The 21,245-nt window shown below is 43.6% G+C and overlaps 1 protein-coding gene across 10 annotated transcripts in view; it reads right to left on the bottom strand.

Moving 5' to 3' along the window:
- Ppfibp2 (PPFIA binding protein 2) overlaps window positions 1-21,245 on the bottom strand; it is a 139,583-nt gene that overhangs the window by 89,483 nt on the left and 28,855 nt on the right. For 6 of the 10 annotated variants that reach the window (XM_060367788.1, XM_060367787.1, XM_060367789.1 and 3 more), the window contains 2 exons: window positions 9,725-9,824; window positions 2,172-2,318 (listed from right to left, as the gene is read on the bottom strand). In XM_060367788.1, coding sequence (XP_060223771.1) covers window positions 2,172-2,318; window positions 9,725-9,788 — 211 coding nt within the window. In that variant the 5' untranslated portion in view covers window positions 9,789-9,824. The remainder of the gene's footprint in view (window positions 1-2,171; window positions 2,319-9,724; window positions 9,825-21,245) is intronic. The other 4 variants (XM_060367794.1, XM_060367793.1, XM_060367795.1 and 1 more) reach the window with 1 other exon arrangement.

Genomic DNA, 21,245 nt, shown 5'->3' with positions numbered 1-21,245 from the left:
CAGACAGAAAGTGAAACAGATCAGGTGATAAATGGTGTGGGAGTCCAACGCCTCCCCTCACTAGAGGATGTGTTGTTAAAGCACACACATGCAGAACACTTTCCCAAACTGGCCATACACCAAGCCATATGGGAGGTCCCAACAGAAAACTAAGAACTTGGGAGTTCAAAGCATATGTTTGAAGAAAGCCCCAACATTCACCCTAGGGCTGGATGTGGCTCAGCTGGTAGAATGCTACTGAGCCCTAGATTTGATCCCTAGCATTAAACCACATGTGGTAGTACACACCTGTAAGTCTAGCACTATAGAAGCAGAGGCAGGACTCTTAGCTACATTAAGAGTTCAAGGTCAACCTCAGCTATATTGGTCACTATCTGCAAAATGAGCAAATATGCAAACCTAATCCTAAAATAAGAATACTGAAATGTGGGATCTTGGAAAGAAGATTAGGAACCAGATGTGGTGTCACCTGCCTGGGAATCCAAAACTTAGAAGCTGTGGCAAGAGAATCATAAACTGGAGGTCAGCCTGGGAAACAAACCAAAAAAAAAAAAAAAAAAAAGGTAAGGGGAAAGGAAAGAAAAAGGGAAGAGGGTTAACAGAGAGAGGAAGGGAACCTTAAAGGAAGAAAGAAGGGGTAGGCGAAAAATAAAACGGAAATAGAAGGGGAAAAAGTGAGGTTGAAAAGGAAAATGAAATGATAAAGGGATAGGAAGAAGGTAAGGGAGAACAGGAGAAGAACGAGGTAAGTAAATATGTGAGGGTTCTGAATTCATCAAGTCTGATGACTGCCATGGATACGGGTCAGTTATGTCAGCAGTGGATTCCTAATAAAAGCATGAGCTCTGTCCTCTCTCTGGCAAGTTTTCTTGCCTTCTGCCTTCTATGGGATGACGCAAAAGCTGTCCCTCATCAGAGGTTACATCAATGGTTCTCAGCTTCCTTAATGTTGCAACCCTTTAACAGAGTTGCTCATGCTATGGTGACCCCCCAACCATAAAGTTATTTTCATTTTTACTTCATAACTGTAATTTTGCTACAGTTATGGATCATAACGTAAATATCTGTGTTTTCTGATTGTCTTAGGCAACTGTATAAAAAGGTCATTTGACCCCCAAAGAAGTCACAATACATAGGTCAAAAACCTACTGTGTTATATGCTTGACACAAAAATTTTCTGTTGTATTAGAACAGTGAGAATTTTTTTTTCTTTATAAATCACCCGGTCTCAAGTGCTCTGTTTACAATAGCACAAAATGAACTAAAACATCCTTGTTTCTGTCTTCCACTGGAATGTAAGGCAGATTTTACCTTGTGCTATGTTTACCATCTCTCCACTTCCTTCTTTCAGTTGATCCCTGCACCCCTTTACCCCCAAAAAAGAACAGTTCTTCTGACTAAAGAGCTAAAGAAACATTGAATTCCATTCTTGGCCATCTTCTGTATGTTGGCACTCTCATTGGGGAAATCTGAGACCAGTCTACCTCTTCGGAGTAAAATCTGCAGCCAGAGGTTAAGTTCAATTTGTTGTGTTTAAGGTAGAATACATGATGGACAATGTTTATGATCCTAATCATAGCTTCAGGTCAAGCCAACTTCTAAAGTCAGTAATATAGCAGAGCTCCACCTGTATGAACTATTCATACCACCTGACCCATGTCTACATTCTAGTTCCTGACACCTGTCAATGTGTCTGTCACTTCACATGGATCAAGGACTTTATGGGTGTAAATGAGATAAACCAGGCAACACTTAACAGTTTGTGATTATCCTTCCATGGTCTAAAGGAGAAAGGGGCCATGCATTATGGAATGCCATAAAACTCTGACAGCCATTGGATAGGCACAGAAAGCAAGTTATACTGAGAAAAACTAAGATACCCATAGATATTTAAAAAAAAAATGCATACACACCCCTTCCAAAGCCATAGAACTGAAGGGAACCTTTGGAGCTCAGAACCTCTGTGGTAAAAAGCAACTGAGTCAGTGTTTGGTTTATTAATCACTGCCAAATCCTCCATGGGCTAGTCTGAGCTTTTTTGTTTTATAATTTTTATTTGTAATTATAATTATATGTATGTAGGGACAACTATGTAAGGGTTTATGCATGTGAGTACAATGCCTGTGGAGGCCAGAAGAGGGCAGCAGATCCCTAGGAAGCTGTTAGTGTACCTTGGGTGCTGGGAACTGAAGTCAGGTCCACTGTAAGAGTAATGCACACTCTCAACTGCTTAACCATCAACTGCTGAGCCATCACTTCAGGCTCCCAAGGTCTGAGCTTTAATGGGCCACTTGAGGGAAGGGGACATGTCTTCAGGCCTGGAGCAAAGGTGAGAATGAATGGAAGATTTCTGTATAAAGCCAGGATACAAAATCAAACAAACTCAGCCAATCAATTTTAAAACCAAAGTTTTAACACTTGAGTTTGGAACACAAACAATCCAGTATTTATGTAAAACACCCATAATTTGAGGGGTCAAAGGCCACCATCTAAGAGCTGAGGCAGTAGCTCAGTTGCAGAGTGCTTGCCCAGCATGCACGAGGCCCTGGCTTCAATTCCTAGCACCACAACACAAAAAAAAATTAGTAAAAAGTACACCATCTTCTACAAGTTCTTGAGGATTGCTGAGATGCATATGAGACGCATATGACAAAAACAATCACCAAGAAAGTGCAAATAATCACAGAAAAAGTTCAATAACTACACTAAGAAGTTCATGTAACTAGAAAATAGAGATCTCTGGATATAACAACTAGAAAAACATCTGGCTGGCTGTGGTGGCACATACTTGTAATCCCAGGACTCAGGGAGGCAGAGGCAGGTGGATATCTGTGAGTTCAAGACCAGTCTGGTCTACAAAGTGAGTCCAGGACAGCCCAGGCTACAAAAACCAAAAACCAAAAACCAGAAAAAGAGGAGGAGGAGGAAGAGAAGGAGAAGGAAGAGAAATGCATGCATGGCCATGTTGTGCACATGTGGAGCATTAGTGAATAGTAGTGATGGTCTTTCTAGGATATCCATCATGCAAGCACCAGTAAACTTCACCCCAAGAGTCACCGCAACTAATACAAGGTAGAAATCAATTTAAAATATATGATTGCTTCTTTTTAAAGCTGAGATTCTGGAGAAGAAATATATCTAAGTAAGTGGGAAAATAAATAGACATCAAAGAAATCAAATAGAGATAGAAAAGTGCAGGTATGTGGTGAAAAGATATCAGTATATACATACGTAACTATTCACAGAACAACAGACACAACCAAACACACACATACATGGCAACTGATTGATAAAACCAAAAGTAGCTAGTTCAAAGTAGTAAGAAAAAGACTCTCTGTCACGAGACTGGTCCTCAAAAAGGCAGCACAGATAATATAAAGAATAAAAACAGGACCAGGGAGATGGCTCAGTCGGTCAAGTGCTTGATGTATAAGCATGAGGGCCTGAGCTTGAATGTCAGCACACACAGAGAAGCAGTGTGTGCTATCATACACTTGCATTTACTGCACCAGAAGTCAGAGACAGGAGGTGCTCTGGGGCTTGCTGGCCAGCCAGCCTTGCCAAACCAGCAAACCTGTAGCCTCATCTCAAAAAGCGAGGTGGAGGCTCAGGACACGGTTCAACTGGTAAAGTGTTGGCCATGCAAGCATGAGGACCTGATCCGAGACCCACAAAAAGAGTCAGGCATGGTGGCCATACCTGCCATCCCAGCATTCTGAGGAGACAAAGAGAATCCAGAGGTTTGTTCCTGCTAGCCCAGTCAATTGTGAGCCCCAGGCTTAGTGACAGACCCTGTCTCAAAACTTAAGCTTGAGACAAACAGAAGACACAGATGTCACACTCTCTTCTCTATATAAATGTGAACCTCCATATATCTGTATACACACACATAGCACATACAAATGCACACATGTGCTAAAAAAGACCCAAGATTAACTTCTGATCTCTACTTACAGGGAGACACGTATACATATACTTGTACATGTGTATGCATTTGTAAAACTGCATGCATGTGTGTGCACACACAGAATAAAGACAAATGTGATGAACAAAATATAATGACTATATGCTAACAAAATGGAGGATGTCAGGAAAAATCAACATATTCCTAGAAAACCATAAGTTGCCCCAAAATAATGACAACAACAAGTACAACCCCCCTTCCAACAGGATTCAATAAGCCCGCAGGACCAAGCAGGTCTAGTCCTCCACCTACAACTACAACAGTGTTTAAGGAACAACCCCTGACTTGTCCAAACTCTCTCAGCAACAGAAAATGAGACCACACTTTCCCTGCAGATGGGGAAATGGGCTCTGCCAGCTAAGAAAAAGTACACTGTTGGCTGCCAAACAGCAGATGCCCCAGTGGAGCATTCTGACAGTGTTACACCAAAGGGAACCCCTGAAACTGCAGTCCCTAGACACCTCTAACTCTATTCCACCCCTCCCTTTAAAAGAAGGTAGGATGGGGTAGCAAAGACGGCTCAGTGGGTAAAAGTGCTTGCCACCAAAACTAAAGAGCAGAGTTTGATACTCAGAACCCACACTGTGGAAGGAGAAAACCAATGCAGGAACTGTCATGTGCTCTCTACATGTATGCCACAGCACACATGTACACACAGGCACACACATGTGCACATGCATACACACAAACATGCACTATTTTTTAATTTTTTAAATAAAATATATTTATCTTATTTAGGGACAGTATTTCCCTATGTCTGGCCTCAACTCATAATCCTCCTGCCTCAGCCCCGTGCATGCTAAGGTTAGACGTGTGCTGCCATATACCCACCTTGCAGTTTTCTTTTGAACAGAGCTGTTGCAGAGCTCTCAGCCTAAATACTGGATGGGAAACAAGCAGCAGAGGTGGCATGCTGTTATTGATGACCGGCTACACTGATGTACCTCAGAGGACCGGACAAAACCAGCTAAGGAGTACTAGACACAGCCACATCCTCAACCACAAACCCCGTGTGGCTGATATTCAAGGGCCAAAGGAACCATCTCAATCTTGACCAGAACCTTTTCACCCCCGTGAAATCTTTGTTTCTTCCTTCATCCAAAGCCAGACACTAATCAGGGTTGGCAGAAAGCCTAGAAGATGGGTAACCACTTCCTTAGCTGTCCTAAAACAGTCTTTATTCCTTATCGATAAGTACAGCTTAGAGATAACTGCATGAGTGACCCTCTGCCAAAGCAAAGAGGAATAAGTGGCCCTCTGTGTCCTGACCATGGGGCTCTGGTCTTATGCCAAGAGGGGTCTAACAGAATAGCCACTGAACCTGTGCATTCAGACAGTAAAGCCCTATGTAAACTCAACATCCATGTCGGCTGCCCTGTGCCATCCGCAGGGATGTAATTAGGCAACACATGGCTGGATTTCCACTGCCAACAACACAATTCAATTACGGTATTGTCTGCAGATGGAGTCATGGGGACTAATGAGAAGGAAGATTGGATGGAAGGTTAACATCCTACTGCAAACTCCAACAACAGTCTTTGTATTAGAAACAAATCATTACTGACACTGGTCCAAGGGTCTTTAATAGTCACCTTCCCTGAACTTTCTCCCTCAAACATATGGGATTTCAATCAAATATCTTCATACCTATGGTGGGCACATTCAGATTCAAGAACTCACATTTATATGATTAACAGTCCTGCTTTTGTTTACAGGCATTTCTTTTTGCATTTACAAAAGCCAATTTGTATTTTGAAAGCCTCCCATCCCCACCACCCAAGCCACTGATCACTTTGGGAGGAACATCATCACACTGAGGTTCTGGGGAGGGTAGGGACATATTTGCCAGCAGGACAGACTGGTCCAGTGGGACAGCCCTATTGTCCTCATCATGCATAACAATGGCAATTGACAGCATTATTCCCATTAATTGAACAGCACTGTGCCTTTGACAATGAAAGTAACATTAATAATTAATATCAATAAAGCTGAGATGTTGTTTCATTACATGGAAACTGAGCTTCGGATTGTTCAAGCTGTCAAGGACACCACAGAGGAAGTAACTGGCTAAAATGGAACTGAAACCCCACAGTCATAATTACACAAATTCTAAGCTCTCTGGGCCAAGTAGTCCCAGTCTTCTTGAAAATGAGACTGGTGTTAGAAACTTTAAGAAAAGGTGTCCTGAAGAAAGGCATTCAGCAAGTCTCATTCTTTCCACTAAGAATATCACAGAAGTGCATGCTCTCCAGACAGTAATAAACTCAGTGCTGAATTGTGTCAAACACTGCTGTGTAATCACAAAAGCAAACAAAGTATTGACATGATAGATGTTTACTGAGCAGCTACTGTGTGTTGCAGACTGATGGAGAGATGCGGTGAGACAGCCTCTGTCCTCTTGGAACTAACATTCTGGTGCAATAAAAAGAATATGAATGTAACAGGCCATACATGTGCTATAAAGACATAGTGATAAGGCAGGAGAGACAGCTCAGTCCATACATAGTGTGCTTGCTTCCTCCTGACTCCTGATTTCCCATACAGGCATCCCTAAAGCAACACAGCCTCTGAACCTCTCTGTCGCTGACATTTAACTGGATCCTTGAGGTCTTGCCTGGGCTCAGGATCTCCAGATGAGAATCTAGGACAAGTGTGAAGGTATACCCTGTATAGAACATGGGAGACTCCTTTCCTCACTTTCCAGGGCAAAGTGTCCTCTTCTTTATCCTGTTCCATCGCCCTCCAACCTGGAAGGGTGTATCTGGACAGGCTTTCTAGGTTTCTGTCTTGAACAGCTGTGAGGGATTTGTAGCAGAAAAACCTGAGCCCTTCTTGACAGGTGGGTAGGAAGGAGTAACTATATACAGACTACTTGGTTCTGCTCCTAGCCCTACAAGTTGTCTTCGTGATTTGAGCATCAGTTTCCTCCTATTTAAATGGGACCAAGAACAGCTCCCACCTGAGGTAGGGGCTGTGTTACAACAGTTCTTGGCATATAATAAGTAAAATAAAGGCTTTTTGTTGAGACAAGGACTTAATATGTAGCTCAGGCTAGCCTGAAACTTGTAGTGATCCTCCTGCCTCAGCTTCTCAAATGCTGAGATTACAGGTTATCTGACTAAAATGCAAGCTCTTGGTAAATTAAAGAGGGCCAGAGAACCTTTACCATGCTGAGTCTGATCCTCCAAGGCTTCTCACTGCAGACACTCCTTCCCACCCATCTGGGTTTTATGGTGTCTGTTATATAGGGTGTGCACATTCATCTCTGGACTCACCCAGGCTCTGGAATATTGAGATATAGTCCTGATTGGTCTCTGCTTCTCTGGTTGCCCCCTTACAGACTGTCTCACACACTGAGCATCAGAGGGCACCAGAGAAAGTTACTGAAGTCACATTCCTCTTCCCACACCATCAGGATAACAGCTGAAGTTCTCCCCACACCAGCCATGCCATAATGTGACTTGTTTCTTCTGTGTCTGGGGCTGTGTCCCCTTTTCCTCATCTGGTTTATCAACTGTTAACTATGTACATGGACTTTCACTAACCCCTGGCTTTATCTCATGCAGGATTTGCATATCATTCAGTCCTCCTGACCTGTTTATATTTCTTTTTGAGTGTGTCTGTGTGTGAATATGTGTGTATATATGCATGTATGCATGTGTGTGTCCGTGTGTGTCTCCATGTGTGTCTGTGTAAGTAAGTGTGTATTTATGTATATGTATGTGTATGTGTATGGGATTGTGTGTATGTATGTGTGCAAATGTGTGTATTTTCATGTGTGTGCATGTATGTGTATTCAGAGGACAATCTTTGTTATCATTTCTTTGATGCTGTCTACTTGATGTTTTAAGACAGGTGTCTATTTGGCCTCACTCATTAGGCTGACTGTCAGTGAGCCCCAGAGATCCTTCTACCCTGATGCTTCCCTGATGCTGGAGTTAATAAACAAGGACCACCACACCTGGATATTTTATATGGTTCTGGGGATTGAACTTTGGTCCGCATGTTTATCCCACATAAGGCTACCTTCTTTACGAAGTACCCTATTCATCCCTCAAAAAGTCAATACTGTCAAGACATCAGTTCTTATGCTTTTGAGCACAGATGGGGTTGAATGCAGGACCTTACACATGCTAAGCAAGTGCTCTGCTATTCAGCTATTCTCTAGGTCCAATGCAGTGAGACAATTCAACATAATTCCAACCATAATCCCAACAGGCTATCTTCTCTGTTGGACAAATTGATTCTGAAGGAGACAGAGAGATGATGTAGGGAAAGGAGCACACAACAAGCTCAAGACTCAGGCTGACAAACACAATGGTAATGAACGAAGTAGCCATACTAACACAAGATCTGACTTTAAGGCTTACTATAGAACCACAGTAATTAACAAATTGTGACAGTGGGAAAAGAACAAAACAGAAACCTCAAAAAATAAACTTACATAATTGCTGTCAGTAGTCTTTGACAAAGAAACAAAAGAAATACAGTGGAGAAACAGTAATGATCTCATTCATTCCTCACAACCATCCATGAATCCTGGCAGGGGTCAGTCCTCAGGCTAGGGCTCAAATGTATGACCTGTTGGCCAACACTCTAACCCAGTGGCTTTTATCTCAGTTCATGTGAGAACGTCTGTATCTGGCTTTTGAAGTTCACTGTTAGGATATCCACTCTCTTGACAGTGTCTTCTCAATAAGTTATCACAGAATCTAACTTAAAACAAGACATCCCAAACTATGGACATGTGGAAAAGCAGGACACTGGTCATAGCCTTTCAAGGACATACAGAAATTGAGAGCCTGCCAGATGACAGCTTGGTTGAGTTACAGTGGAACCTGTAACATGAGGAAGCTGTGCGATACAGACAGCCTCCTTCTCCCTAGGCTCCAACTCCCAGAACCTTCCGTGACTGAGACGTACTTCTGCAATGGGAAGAAGCAAACAACAGGAAAGAAGTATCAGATGTACTGAGCACTTCCTACAGTCAAGCTCCTCTCAGCTATCTATCATTCTGCATCTCTTCCTGTGACTACACAGCTCACATAGTGGGGAGCAAAGGCCTAAAGCACCACACCCCGTCTGCAAATAAGGGCACTGAAGTGTGTCTGGTAAGGAGAAAAAGAAAACCTGGGACCCTCTGGTAGGGTTTGCAATAACAGCCTTGTTACAAGTTTGGCTTCCTCATTGCTCCTGTCAGGGAATTAATCAGCCAGAACCATACTGGTAGTCTTCCCCAAGTGTCCACAATATACTGTAGCCTTTCCAAAGCCCCTACTGACTAATGCAAAAAATAAAACCCAACACTTCTGGTGAATTTTAAAAAATGATAGGAGAAAAAGAATACTGTAATCATGGCATGAATCAAAACTGTCTGCCAGCTCCTGACCACAGTAGATGACAGCTAGGGAAATAAGCAGATGCTGATTAGGGAACAAAGTCAGCTCAATTTCAAGCTTCAGTTCCACAGTAATAAGCCACGCTGCGCTCTGAAAATTTTACAACAGAATCAATCTCATTGCACCTAAACTGCCGCACAGCCAGGATCCAAACTGTAACAGAGCTCTACATAGGCATTACACCCACCAGGTCAACAGAGATGCCTAAATTATCATTCCAGTAGTGGAGAGTTCCATGGGGGGGACGCAAGTACGTTAAACTGCTTAAATGTCTAACAGAGGGCTTTTCTCTAAGCTAACAAAAGGAAATAGGTTCTGGAACGTAGAGTATAGGACATTAGTCCCAAGAACCTGAGCTTACCTGCAATGATCCCGTCCATCTGCTCCAGGGCAGCTTCCAGCATATGACTAGCATCGGAAGTCATGGCTCCTTTTCTCTGTTCAGTCTCCCCCTGCTGCTACTGAAAATTCAAATATAGAACAAAGGAGAAATTACAGAAGTTAGGGGTTAAAATTAGTGCAAGACCATGAAAGTGTTTTAGATCACCAGTATATATTTTCCAGTGTTTAAGGAAGCAGCGTCACTGAAGAATAATTGATAAACAAAGAACTGCATACATTTAATGTGTTCTGTCTGTTGAGTTTGGGCATATACAAAAACGTCTTGACACCAGGGCCAAAATTATGAGAATAAATATAGCAACTTTAAAAGTTTGACTCATTTATTTTTGGTGCTAAGTACAGTTACCATGAATGAGATAGCTACTTTTTCCACAAGTGCTAAACCATAAAACACTGTGTTCACTGCACATACAACACACTTTCAACACACATACAACACATTAAGAATTCAGGCAAGAGAGGAGGAGGGTGCACGCCTTTAACTAGCACTCTGGAGGCAGAGGCAGGCCGACCTCTGAGTTTGAGGTCAGCCTGGTCTACAAAGCGATTCCAGGACAGCCAGGGCTACAAAGAGAAATCCTGTCTTGGAAAACAAACAAACAACAAACAAAAGAATCCAGGCAGGGGCCAGTGAGATAGTGTAGTAGTTAAGAGCACTGGTTGCTCTTCCACAGGACCTTGGTTTGGTTATCAGCACACACATTCCAGCTCAAAGCTGTCTGTAACTCCAGTTCCAGAAGGATCCAAAGTTCTCTTTTTGGCCTCTGCAGGCACTGCATGCAAGTGGTGCACAGACATACACGCAGAAAGAATATCCATACACATAAAATAAAAATAAATAAGATTAATTATATTTTTAAAATTCCAGGCCAGAGCCAACAAGGTAGCTTAGGGAACAAGGGAAACTGACTGCTATATAATCCCAGTAACCTTAGCTCAATCCCCAGAACTGTGTGGAGGTGGAAGGAGAGAACAGAACTGGAGGTTGCCCTCTGACCTCTACACTCATGTTGAGGCACGCTCGCAAAGTAATAATAATGATGAATATGGGGATGGGGGCGGGGAAATCTTAGTAGTGGCTTTTTAGTTCCCATAGCCTCGAACTCCTGGTAAGAATACTCTTTCACCATGAATCTTGTGCATTCAAGTTGTTATAACGAAGAGCTGCCAGTTTAACTAGAATCCCCTGTGGCAGTAAGATAACTGTTCCACATTTTAGTGCTGACAGTTAAGGCCCCAGAAACTCTAACAACCCCTGGGGAAGGCCTGAATGCCTTGTGGCCATACATGCCCCTTACACACAGCACCTCCCTTGGACATGTGTGACCCTGTATGAAAAGCTGCAAATGTCACTCTCCTCTCTCCAGTGACCAGTGTGCCCCATCTAGGAGGGTCACATTTACAAAGATGGAGAGAGGATGTTGTCCCAAGAGCACTGCCTCTTACCATCTCACCTCTTTACCCAGCAGCACCCAAGCTAAATCCCAGCCTCTCCAGGCTCAAGAACACCTCCTAGGATGCACAGTCCAGCCAATTCTAATGCTCAATCCCTGTTCTCAGGGCCCATCACCAGGGAGATGACAGACTTCCTCCTCTCACTCCTGTCCTTCCCACCCAGGGAAACCACCTCTGTCTCTGGACAATTCTGCCTCTTAGAAAGGCTAAGCTGCCCTTCTTGCCACCTCCTTTCCTGTTTCTTGCTTCTCACCTCACTGGATGACAGAGGTCTTACAGCAGCATTTGTCATCCTAAAAAGATACTGAGCTCATGACTGTAAACCAGGAAGAGTCATTGTTTGTTTGCTCATTCAGCAAAGCCTACGCATGTGCCTAATGTGCATCAGTACTTTGAATGGCCCAGGCATGGTTCCCACACCAAAACATGAAATGGATGGTTGGGGGGAAGCACTTGCTTCTCCTGTGACGTGGAAATACTGGAGGCAATTAGGCACCACACAAGAGTGACTTGGGAAGTGGAATAGTTAAGGAATTTAAGAGCACAAAGAATGAGGCTGAGTCCAGACCCAGATCTACCATTTACTATTACTTGTGAGATCACTGACCCTTGTTTTCCTCAACAGCAAAGTGAGGACAACAGCATCTAACTAACAAGATTTGTGTGGGGACCAGAGGGTCAGGAAAGTCATACTGAGTGCTCCTTGCATACAATAAGGTCTGGTTTTGTTTTTAAAGTGGGGAAATAACTCTAGACATATCTTTGCCAGACTAGTTCACAAGACAATATTTGAAACTAATATGTAGGGGGCCAGGGAGGAAGAACCCAGTTACACTCAGAGGCTGTTTCCCCTGCAGGGGTGCATGACAAAGTAGGAAGGTCATTTTGCACATGGAAGGAAAATCAGTATTCTAGGGCATCAAAGGCCAAGGAAGGGTTAGAAGCAAGGGCGCTTGGCTAGAGGTAGGGGTAAGATGGGAGCAAGAGGGATTTGGGGAAGGTGTTCTGCCTTGAGTCAAGAACCACTACACGGCTAGCTTAAGGGAATAAGAATATTCACTAATAGAGGGGACCAGGGGATCTGCTCCTTGTCGGGGCCACACTCTCTGAAACAAGGGCCAGGAATCCCATGAAGCAGACAAGTGGTCTAGGCTGACCCCAGTGTGTGACAACATTGGAGTCTGAATGAGAAGCAAGCTTTGGTCAGGACAGGTAACAGGAAAGGTGGAGGAGGGGTAGCAGAAGAAGGGCTTGTTCAGCCATAGGGACCCTGAAGTTGGAAATTCTTTCTTCCAAAACCATCTCACTGCTCCTAGAAAGGAAAATGATTGTAGCCCTTCCCATGACTTATGACTACAGTGCTGCCAGGCCAGATTGGCACTGTTCCTAAATAAATAAATAAGTAGATAGATAGATAGATAGATAGATAGATAGATAGATAGATAGATAGATAGATAAAACACTTTAAAACCATGTCCTCCTCTGGGAGTGGCCAGCTGCCATCCTCTATACTCTTGAATTTGCTCCCTGAATTTCTATAGGGCTGGTTTACCTCATCCTTAGGTCTCAGTTAGTTTCAATGCACCTTCTCAGAGAGGGCTTCTCTGAACACTGCTCCTCTAAGTATAGAATTCCTAAACATCTTATCCATCTATGTGTTCACTCCCCAACCTGCCCCCTTCCCAGTGAAACAAGGAACTCTGTCAACCCTTATTATCCCTGTGCCTTGCAAGGTACCTGACATAAGCAGTTTGTAAGTGAATAAATAAGTAATGAATCCAGGTAGCCATCATCCCCTGAACTCTGCCACACTTGGCACTGAGGAGGTATTGATAACTGCTCCCATGGGCCACATAGTCTACTGGAAAAGACAGAAATATGAGCAAATACTTATGGCATACTATGAGGCAGGTAGGCAGCATCATTGAGTCTTGACAGATGAGTAGGAGCTTTCTCAGAAGGTAAGGAGAACGTTCGTCCAGGCAGAAGCTGCAATGCATGAGGCAGGGAGGCAAGTAAGGGCAGGACACTGTTGGCTAAGGTCAAATGGTTGATGAGATTATATAGGAGCAACCAGCTATTCTCAGTGAGTCAAAGCCTTCCACAGACTCCCATAAGCAGGATCTGGGCCATTTAATACAAGGAGCCTTCGAATCACCACTTCACGGCTCTGAACACAAATGTACAACATATCAAATGGTCTCAGATGGAAATGGAGTGCAGATTTTTAAGGAAACATCTCTTATTTCAGCAGGTAGGCAGTCTCCTCAATGTGTCATGGTTGGCCCCGGCTGAGGGCTCAAACCACAGTGAAAATACATGGGATCCCCAAGGGCTCATGATATATATCCCTGCAACAAAGAGGCCTTAAAAGAACCTATAGTGTCTGCCCAGTGATGAATTTGTACTTGGCAAACAGCAAGCTGGGTGGACCCTGGGAGCCCACAGAGAGAAGAACGTGAGTCAAAGGTATATCCTCACCACAGCCCAGCAGCTGCACCAGTGAGACTGGGGTTAGCTGCTCTGGGCAGAGCTGATGAGGTCATATCTAGTCCTGCTGGATCTGAGGTAAGAGCAGGACATGTGATGATGGGTTCCTGCCAGCTCTGTCTCAGGGCCACTGTGAGACATCATGGTGTCAGATGTACAAGGGACAATACACCACAGGAGACTCCTCCTGACTGTGTGAACAAAGGCAACGTTACTAGTCTCTAGCCATTCCCCTTCTAAGTGCTAACAGCCACTCTCCCCTTCCTAAGATAGACTCTGTGTTAGCAAAGAATACAAAATGGGGCAACCTTTGCCTCAAGAATCTTGGGTTTAAAAAAGAAAAAAAAAACCTTTGCTTTTCATACTTGTTACATTAAATGTATACGGTTTTCTTACAATAAATTTTTAATTTTCTGTGAACTGCAAGGGGTATCCTTATTTAATTCAATTTTAACACCATACACCAGGAGTTTGTCTCAGACCTCACTGAAGGCTCAGTCCCACAGGCTGGCCCCACCCTAGATGGCACTAAAAAGTTCAGGCCTCTGGGCTGACTGGCTACAAAACAAGGGGTCCATAACCCCTTCCTCAGATCTGACAGACAGGCTCATAAAACTTAAGACTCATTTTGCAAAGGGCAAAGTATGGGATTAAGAGTTGGAACCCATGGGACTGGAGAGATGGCTCAGCAATTAAGAGAGCTTACTTGCTCTTGCAGAGGACTGGGGTTCCGGACCTCCTTTTCCAGGGGAGTCAACACCTTTCCTAACCTATGCAGGTGTAAGACCTGGGCTCTCACAGCTCAGGAGTTCAATCGCGCCCTTCCCAGAAACTCCCCCAGACCAAGACTCGTTGCAAAAGCAAGAGGTTTATTAACCATTGTACAACGGGGTCACCCCTGCCGGTCAGCAAAGAGTGGCACCGGGAGACAAAGGCCTTTAGGTTTTTAAAAGAAAAAATGCGGGAGATTTGAAGTTCTAGTTTTGGCAATTTAGGATTGGATGAGGAAGCTATAAAGTAAGATAACTGGTTAGTCTTAGGTGTTCAAGCTTGGCCAGTCCTGCCAAGTGTGGATGCAGCTGCAATTTAAGATGGGGGTGGTTAGCTCATCCTTGAAGATTAGGGGCTACAGACTTTTGGCTGAAGGTCAAAAGCTACTCAGAAGAAGTCTAGGTTCGTTGCTAAGAAACGATATCTCAAGGACAAGGGTCTGGTCCTTTTTTTTGCTGAGTGAAGGTCATTGCTTGCTTGCCCTTTTTTTATTTGTCCTCACAGAGAGGGTCACATTTCTTTACTCTCTGGAAAGGTACTAAGAGGCTTTAGCTTAACCTGGACCTAAAACTCAAAACTATAGGCTTTAGAAGACATATAGGTTACAAAGTTAGCCTAACCCTTTCAGTATCTCCCCAGGAAAAGTTTTGTCACAGCACCTCCCTTTGGAGAAAGGCAATGAAAACCCAGCACACATCATTAACTGTTATCAAATAACATACTACTTGCCTCTGATGTTGACTGATAAGAAATGATATGTGAGTCTTTTCCCCCATTCCTAGCACAAGGCTTCTAAAACTCTTGAGGTTTAGAGTAATTTAGGTATGTAGTTAAGGCTAGAGGAATGTATTGGATAGCTTTTGTTATTTACAATAAACTTCTTTCACTCTAAGTGTATGTTGATTATGTGACTCCCAGAGGATGAAGGTGTTGACCAAAGGAACCAACCAGGAGATTGTGTGTGTGTGTTTGCATTATTATGAGGATGTGTGTGCCTGAGTGTATATATGTGTACCATGTGTATGCAGGAGCCTGTGAAAGGGTTAGATTAACTTTATAACCTATATGTCTTCTAAAGCCTATAGTTTTGAGTTTTAGGTCCAGGTTAAGCTAAAGCCTCTTAGTACCTTTCCAGAGAGTAAAGGAATGTGACCCTATCTGTGAGGACAGATATAAAAAAAGGGCAAGCAAGCAATGACCTTCACTCAGCAAAAGGAGGACCAGACCCTTGTCCTTGAGATAGCATTTCTTAGCAACGAATCTAGACTTCTTCTGAGTAGCTTAAATTGCAGCTACATCCACACTTGGCAGGACTGGCCAAGCTTGAGCACCTAAGACTAACCAATTATCTTACTTTATAACTTCTTCATCCAATCCTAAATTGCCAAAACTGCAACTTCAAATCTCCCGCAATTTTTCTTTTAAAAACCTAAAGGCCTTTGTCTCCCGGTGCCACTCTTTGCTGACCGGCAGGGGTGACCCCGTTGTACAATGGTTAATAAACCTCTTGCTTTTGCAACGAGTCTTGGTCTGGGGGAGTTTCTGGGAAGGGCACGATTGAACTCCTGAGCTGTGAGACCCCAGGTCTTACATTAGTCTCACCCACAACAGCTGAGCCACTATTGCATAAAGTGGCAAATCCTGCCTGGCATGTTGGTGTTTACCATTCAGGGTCCATAGGCAAACAGGAACACTGGTGACAGTTCTCCACCAACAGCCTGCAAGGTACCCTCTAACAACACAAAAGCCAGACTGAAGGGTGTGTGGTTCCAGTTCACCCCCAGCTTAATTTTTCCATGTCTTGTAGCCAAAGCATTCCCATGCAGGCTCTTTAGCAATGGAATCTTACCATCTAGTTTTGACATAACACTAACAGCTGCAGTATTAGCTTTCATGATTTGTGGGGCCTCAGGGGCTTTCCTGAGCACAGGAAAGTAGCCCACTTCTGGCACCGGGGGTTTTACTCAGGAACCTTACAGCTTCTGGGGGTATCCTTTCCCACCTGTGTAGGGTGCCTTTTGGATTTTAACCCTTTAGCTGTTGTTTTAACAACCCATTTTTCCTTTTAAGTTCTATAAGACAGGTGGAAGTATCATTGTCTCTTCAATGGCTTTCTATATCTTCAAGGCTAGCACCATGTCTATAGAGCAAAACCTTTTCCAGAGAATGGCAGGACAAGGCAACATTGGAGCCACCACATAACAAAGATGACCTTGCTGAAGCATTCTGCAAGTCTGTTGTCATCTGTTCTGAGCAAGTGTCAGGTGATCCTAGAAAGTTCACAACTAAGAAGATTCTACAGTCAAACATAAGCAAGGTCTAAGACAGCCTGGAAAGGTTCCATCCATTTGTATCCACTGTTTCCTCCACAAATCAAGGTTGGGTACACAGCATGGACAGAAGGTGCCAGCTTAATTGGCTCTGTATCCTGGAGCTCTTCTCCCCCCTCCCCCAGTTTCTCCCTACATACAGGATAAACTCAGTGGGCCTGACTTAATCTGCTCCTATCTACCACCCAGGCCCAGAGGGAACTGTGGTCTTATTCTCCCTGTTGCACCTGCTAGCTTCTTGGGTCAGACAGTCCCTGGGTTGACACTATAGCTGTTGCCTCACCATTTACCATACCTAGGAGTTCCCAACTGTACAAACATCTCCACCCCAGCATAACCTTTCCTGGAGAGTTACCTGCCCTCCTTAGTCTGGGGAGATAATTACCCAGCCCAGGGGCACGTTGATAAGCTTCATCTGCACTGTTATATCATGCATGAATTCTGTTAACTGCTCCTCAGGCTATAGAGCCTTCCAGAAGCTCCTTAGCACACAGTCTGGATTTCTATCAGTTTTGTTCTTAGGAATCCAGCTAGATCCTGCCACATTTATCTTTGAGGAACCCAAACAGACCTCTGCCTCTGCTTTACCTTTTGTTTTCTGTTTTGTTTATTCATTGCTTTTGTTGTTGTTATTTACTTTACATCCTGATCGTAGTACATCATGGACCCTCTTTACATGCTGGTCTAAGTCACTGAGATCTGCCAAAGCCTTTCCTACTTTATACAGATCTTGCCCCACTGAAGACCTCAGCAAAGCCACCAGAGCTCCATATTAGACTCCAGGTCCCTGCTGGATCCACCTTTTCTTTAACTCCTCTGTAAATATGGTTCTATCTGACCAAATGAACTGGGGTTCAAAGACAGCGTCTCTAACATCTGCCCTTCCATGGTCCTCCAGTTCCTAACTTTTTTGGGAACCTGAGATGTTGATAACCAAGTGCTCCTTTGATAAGTCCATCCACCGGGGACCGACTTTCCTCATCCTCTCTCAGGTTATAAAGCCTTTGCCTTACAGAGGGATGGGTAGTTAACATTACTCAGTTTTTCTGCCTCCATACTGGTAAGACTGGTTCCATCCACTCCCATGACCCACAGTCACAACGACAGGTTCTTTCGTTTGCTTGTTTAAAATTCCAGCAGTTCAAGTGCTCAATATTTCCTGATCACGCCAGTTTCTTATACCAGACCACAGTTAAGGCCTCCATGTTTATATTGAATCTCAGATTTTTCCTCTTTTCCTATTAAAGGTCAGATTCTCAGGGAATTTTCTATTGCTTTTACCATGTTCTCCTCTTCCTCATTCTCTGAATCTTCTCATGGGTTCCAAGTTCTTGGACCCTAGGAAGGGCTTTTGAGCATGGATGTAACTTCTAATCTCTTTTCCTTCCAGTCCCCGAGCCTTAAGAAGTGGCATGCCAACACCTCCATCTCATTTTCTAGTTTATCTAGTTTACTTGCTAAATCATAGGCTAACACAGAGGATGCTAGCCCATCTCCCCTTTCCACTGCAATTCCTCCTTTACACAAACAACTTCATGACTACCTTCCATCTCTGCCTCAGATGCATTTCTAACTATACACAATAGAGGCCGAGTAACCTCTGCCTCTAATTGCCAACGTTCTTGAACCTTGTGCATTAATCTCAAAGATGGCAGGAGTGTTTCTAACCTTTAGCTCTTTTCAGGGCACCTCTATATCTCACTTATCAAGTAGGCATGCCACCCCATATTGCATAGATGAAGACTGCCATCCAGGGGTTCCTCCCACAGACACTCCCAATCCTGATGGCTCAGCCTTAGTTGCTTGTTTCACTGCCATAGCAAGAACCATGCAACCATGGTTCATAGCACACAGGCATGCTAGCACGTGGTTCATAGCACACAGGCATACTAGCACGTAACATACAGAAAAGGACATCACAGTTGGAGTTTCCTCCATGGATGCTCCCCTACCAGGCTTCACAGCCTCAGTGGCATGCATTATTACCCATAGCCAAGACAGTGCACTAACTCCTCCCCAACTCATCTTTGGTTTTTGTTGGGTCTCTGTTTTGGTGCCAATTGTATTGTGTGACAAAACTTTTCCTGGGAAAATGCAAAACACATCTACTCAACCCTGACTGGGGACCCACAACAAACCAAAGAATAGATACCACTGAAGTCCAACTTTGTGGACCAATGACTTTTTGGGGGGTTACTTACAAAAGCAGAAATGACTCAAAGACAGTTGCATCACCAACGCCCACCACAGCAAGGGTGACAACTCTCAAAAGCTTGGAACCTCAAGTGCACTGCACAGCCTATAGGCAGCTCTACAGGTTGGAGAGTGTCCTTTCCAAAGGATTCTGGGATAAACCTTTTCCAGGTAGAAGCAGATGGATTCTTTGAAACTTTTCTCCTCTCAGAGTCTTCTTGGCAGCTTAGCCTAAGAGTCTTCTTTGCAACTTGGCTCTTCTTTCTCTGGCAGGCAGGGACCTAGTGAATCTGATAAGTTCCAGGGACTTCCTGAAATTATTTTGAGCTGTTTATTTTTCATGCTTAAGGAGTAGAATGTTTAAATCTACATAGAAACTGTTAGACAACAGTTTCCCTCAGCAGTGAGCTCAGTTCGTTGGAGATGTGTGCCTGGATGTATAGAAGGCACCAGAAGCAATGTGCTGAGGAGTATCCAGAAAGAATAAAAGTGAACAGTGCATTCAAATGAGACATCAACTGACAGAGGCCAGGAAAAAGACAGGCAGAATGCAAGTCCAAAGAGGAAGTTGGGTGGCTTGTAAGCAGATAGTGAAATGGAACAAGTCAGTTTCCCTACCAATGGGAAAAGATTTGTTTGTTTTCTTAATTTGGTAGACCAGCTTACCCATTCTATAATAGCAACATACTGGATACAAAGACAAAGGAGATCAAAAATGTGGTGTGGGTACTGTAGCTCAGGAAGGAGAGACAGTGCAGAAGGACACTGCTCTCAATCTGCTCAACACAGTGACCTTAATTATAATGACACAGTTAAATCAATACTTAACACAGCCCTGCATTTAGACATGTTTCTGATACCAAGAAATAGGTTCATCCTTGATAACATAGCTAAGGCAGAGTGTTCTGCTCAGGAAAGGGTATGCTCTAGGTATCATGTGCCTTCTCCTGCACTCATAGGTCTCTATGGATAACATTTTTTTTTCCTGTGAGGATGGCTTAGCTCCTGCTATCAGATGAGAAGAAAATGACCCTTGTACCTATGAAAGCAGCCAATGAGGAAAGAATGGTTATGTTCTAGAAAAGCAACATGTGATGATGACACTGTGACCTCATGAGCTGCATAACACAAGGCAGTTGGACACCTTGAAGCTGAATAGGGTGCAAAACAAATTGGAAAAAGGGCTGGAGCTCCCTGGAGCTCCTGGGAAAGAGCTAGAGCAGCCTGGGAAAGAACTGAACCCAGTAACCATTCAGGGTAGGCAAGATCTACACAAGCCCTCACCCCAGGGCCATACAACTTCCATGATCTGTTGCTTCATCTTATACCCAGTCTCTCCCCAGATAGGCAAGAAATGATAAAGGAGTTCCACCATATTATAAGAAATTGAAATCTTCCTGTAACAAATATGCTTCCCATAAACCACAGCTGCTCATAAATGGTTATTTTAGGAAATGGATTATAGAAGACAGCTTCTATAAAGGCTAAAAGAGACATCTCTTTGGGAAAGGAAGAACAAGGATCTGTGAAAGTGTGGAGGAGGAAAATAAAGAGGACAGAATGTAATTCCTGGCAGTGCCTAAAACCTCAACTACATCAGTGAAGACCCTAACAGACTTCAGTTAACACCCTATCCCTGGGGCAACAAGATTGCTCAGTGGGTAAAGCACTTACTGTACAAGTATGAGGACATGAGTTCTTATCCCCAGTGCCCACCAGAAAAGAAAACTAGGGCACAGTGGTGAAGGCTTGTAATTCCAGAGATACATAAGGAGAGACAAGAGAATCTAGGGAGAATCACTGGCCAGGCAGTCTAGCCAATCAGTGAACTCAAAGTTCAGTCAGAGACTCTTAAAAAAAAAAAAAAAAAAAAAAAAAAGAGTGGAAGGCATAGTGTAGCGGTACACACTTTTAATCTCGGCACTTAGGATACAGGGGCAAGTGGATCTCTGTGAATTCAAGGCCAGCCTGGTCTACACAGTGAATTCTAGTTTGGCAAGGGCTACATAGTGAGAGACTCTACTTAAAACAAACAAACAAACAAAGTAGAAAGTGACTGAGGAAGGTATCTTACATCTACCTCTGGTCTCAAGGTACACTCACAGGTCTGTGGACTGACATAGCCGCACATACACACACATACACACACATACACATAAGACAGAGAAGACAGAAAGATAAATACAAAGAAAGAGACCTTAGCTCTGCCAAATTTTGGCTGTGGGTCTTTATACAACTTAT

The sequence above is a fragment of the Meriones unguiculatus genome, chromosome 14, assembly GCF_030254825.1.
Source record: "Meriones unguiculatus strain TT.TT164.6M chromosome 14, Bangor_MerUng_6.1, whole genome shotgun sequence".
Lineage (NCBI taxonomy): Eukaryota > Metazoa > Chordata > Mammalia > Rodentia > Muridae > Meriones > Meriones unguiculatus.
This window is presented reverse-complemented; position numbering and strand designations above follow the sequence as displayed.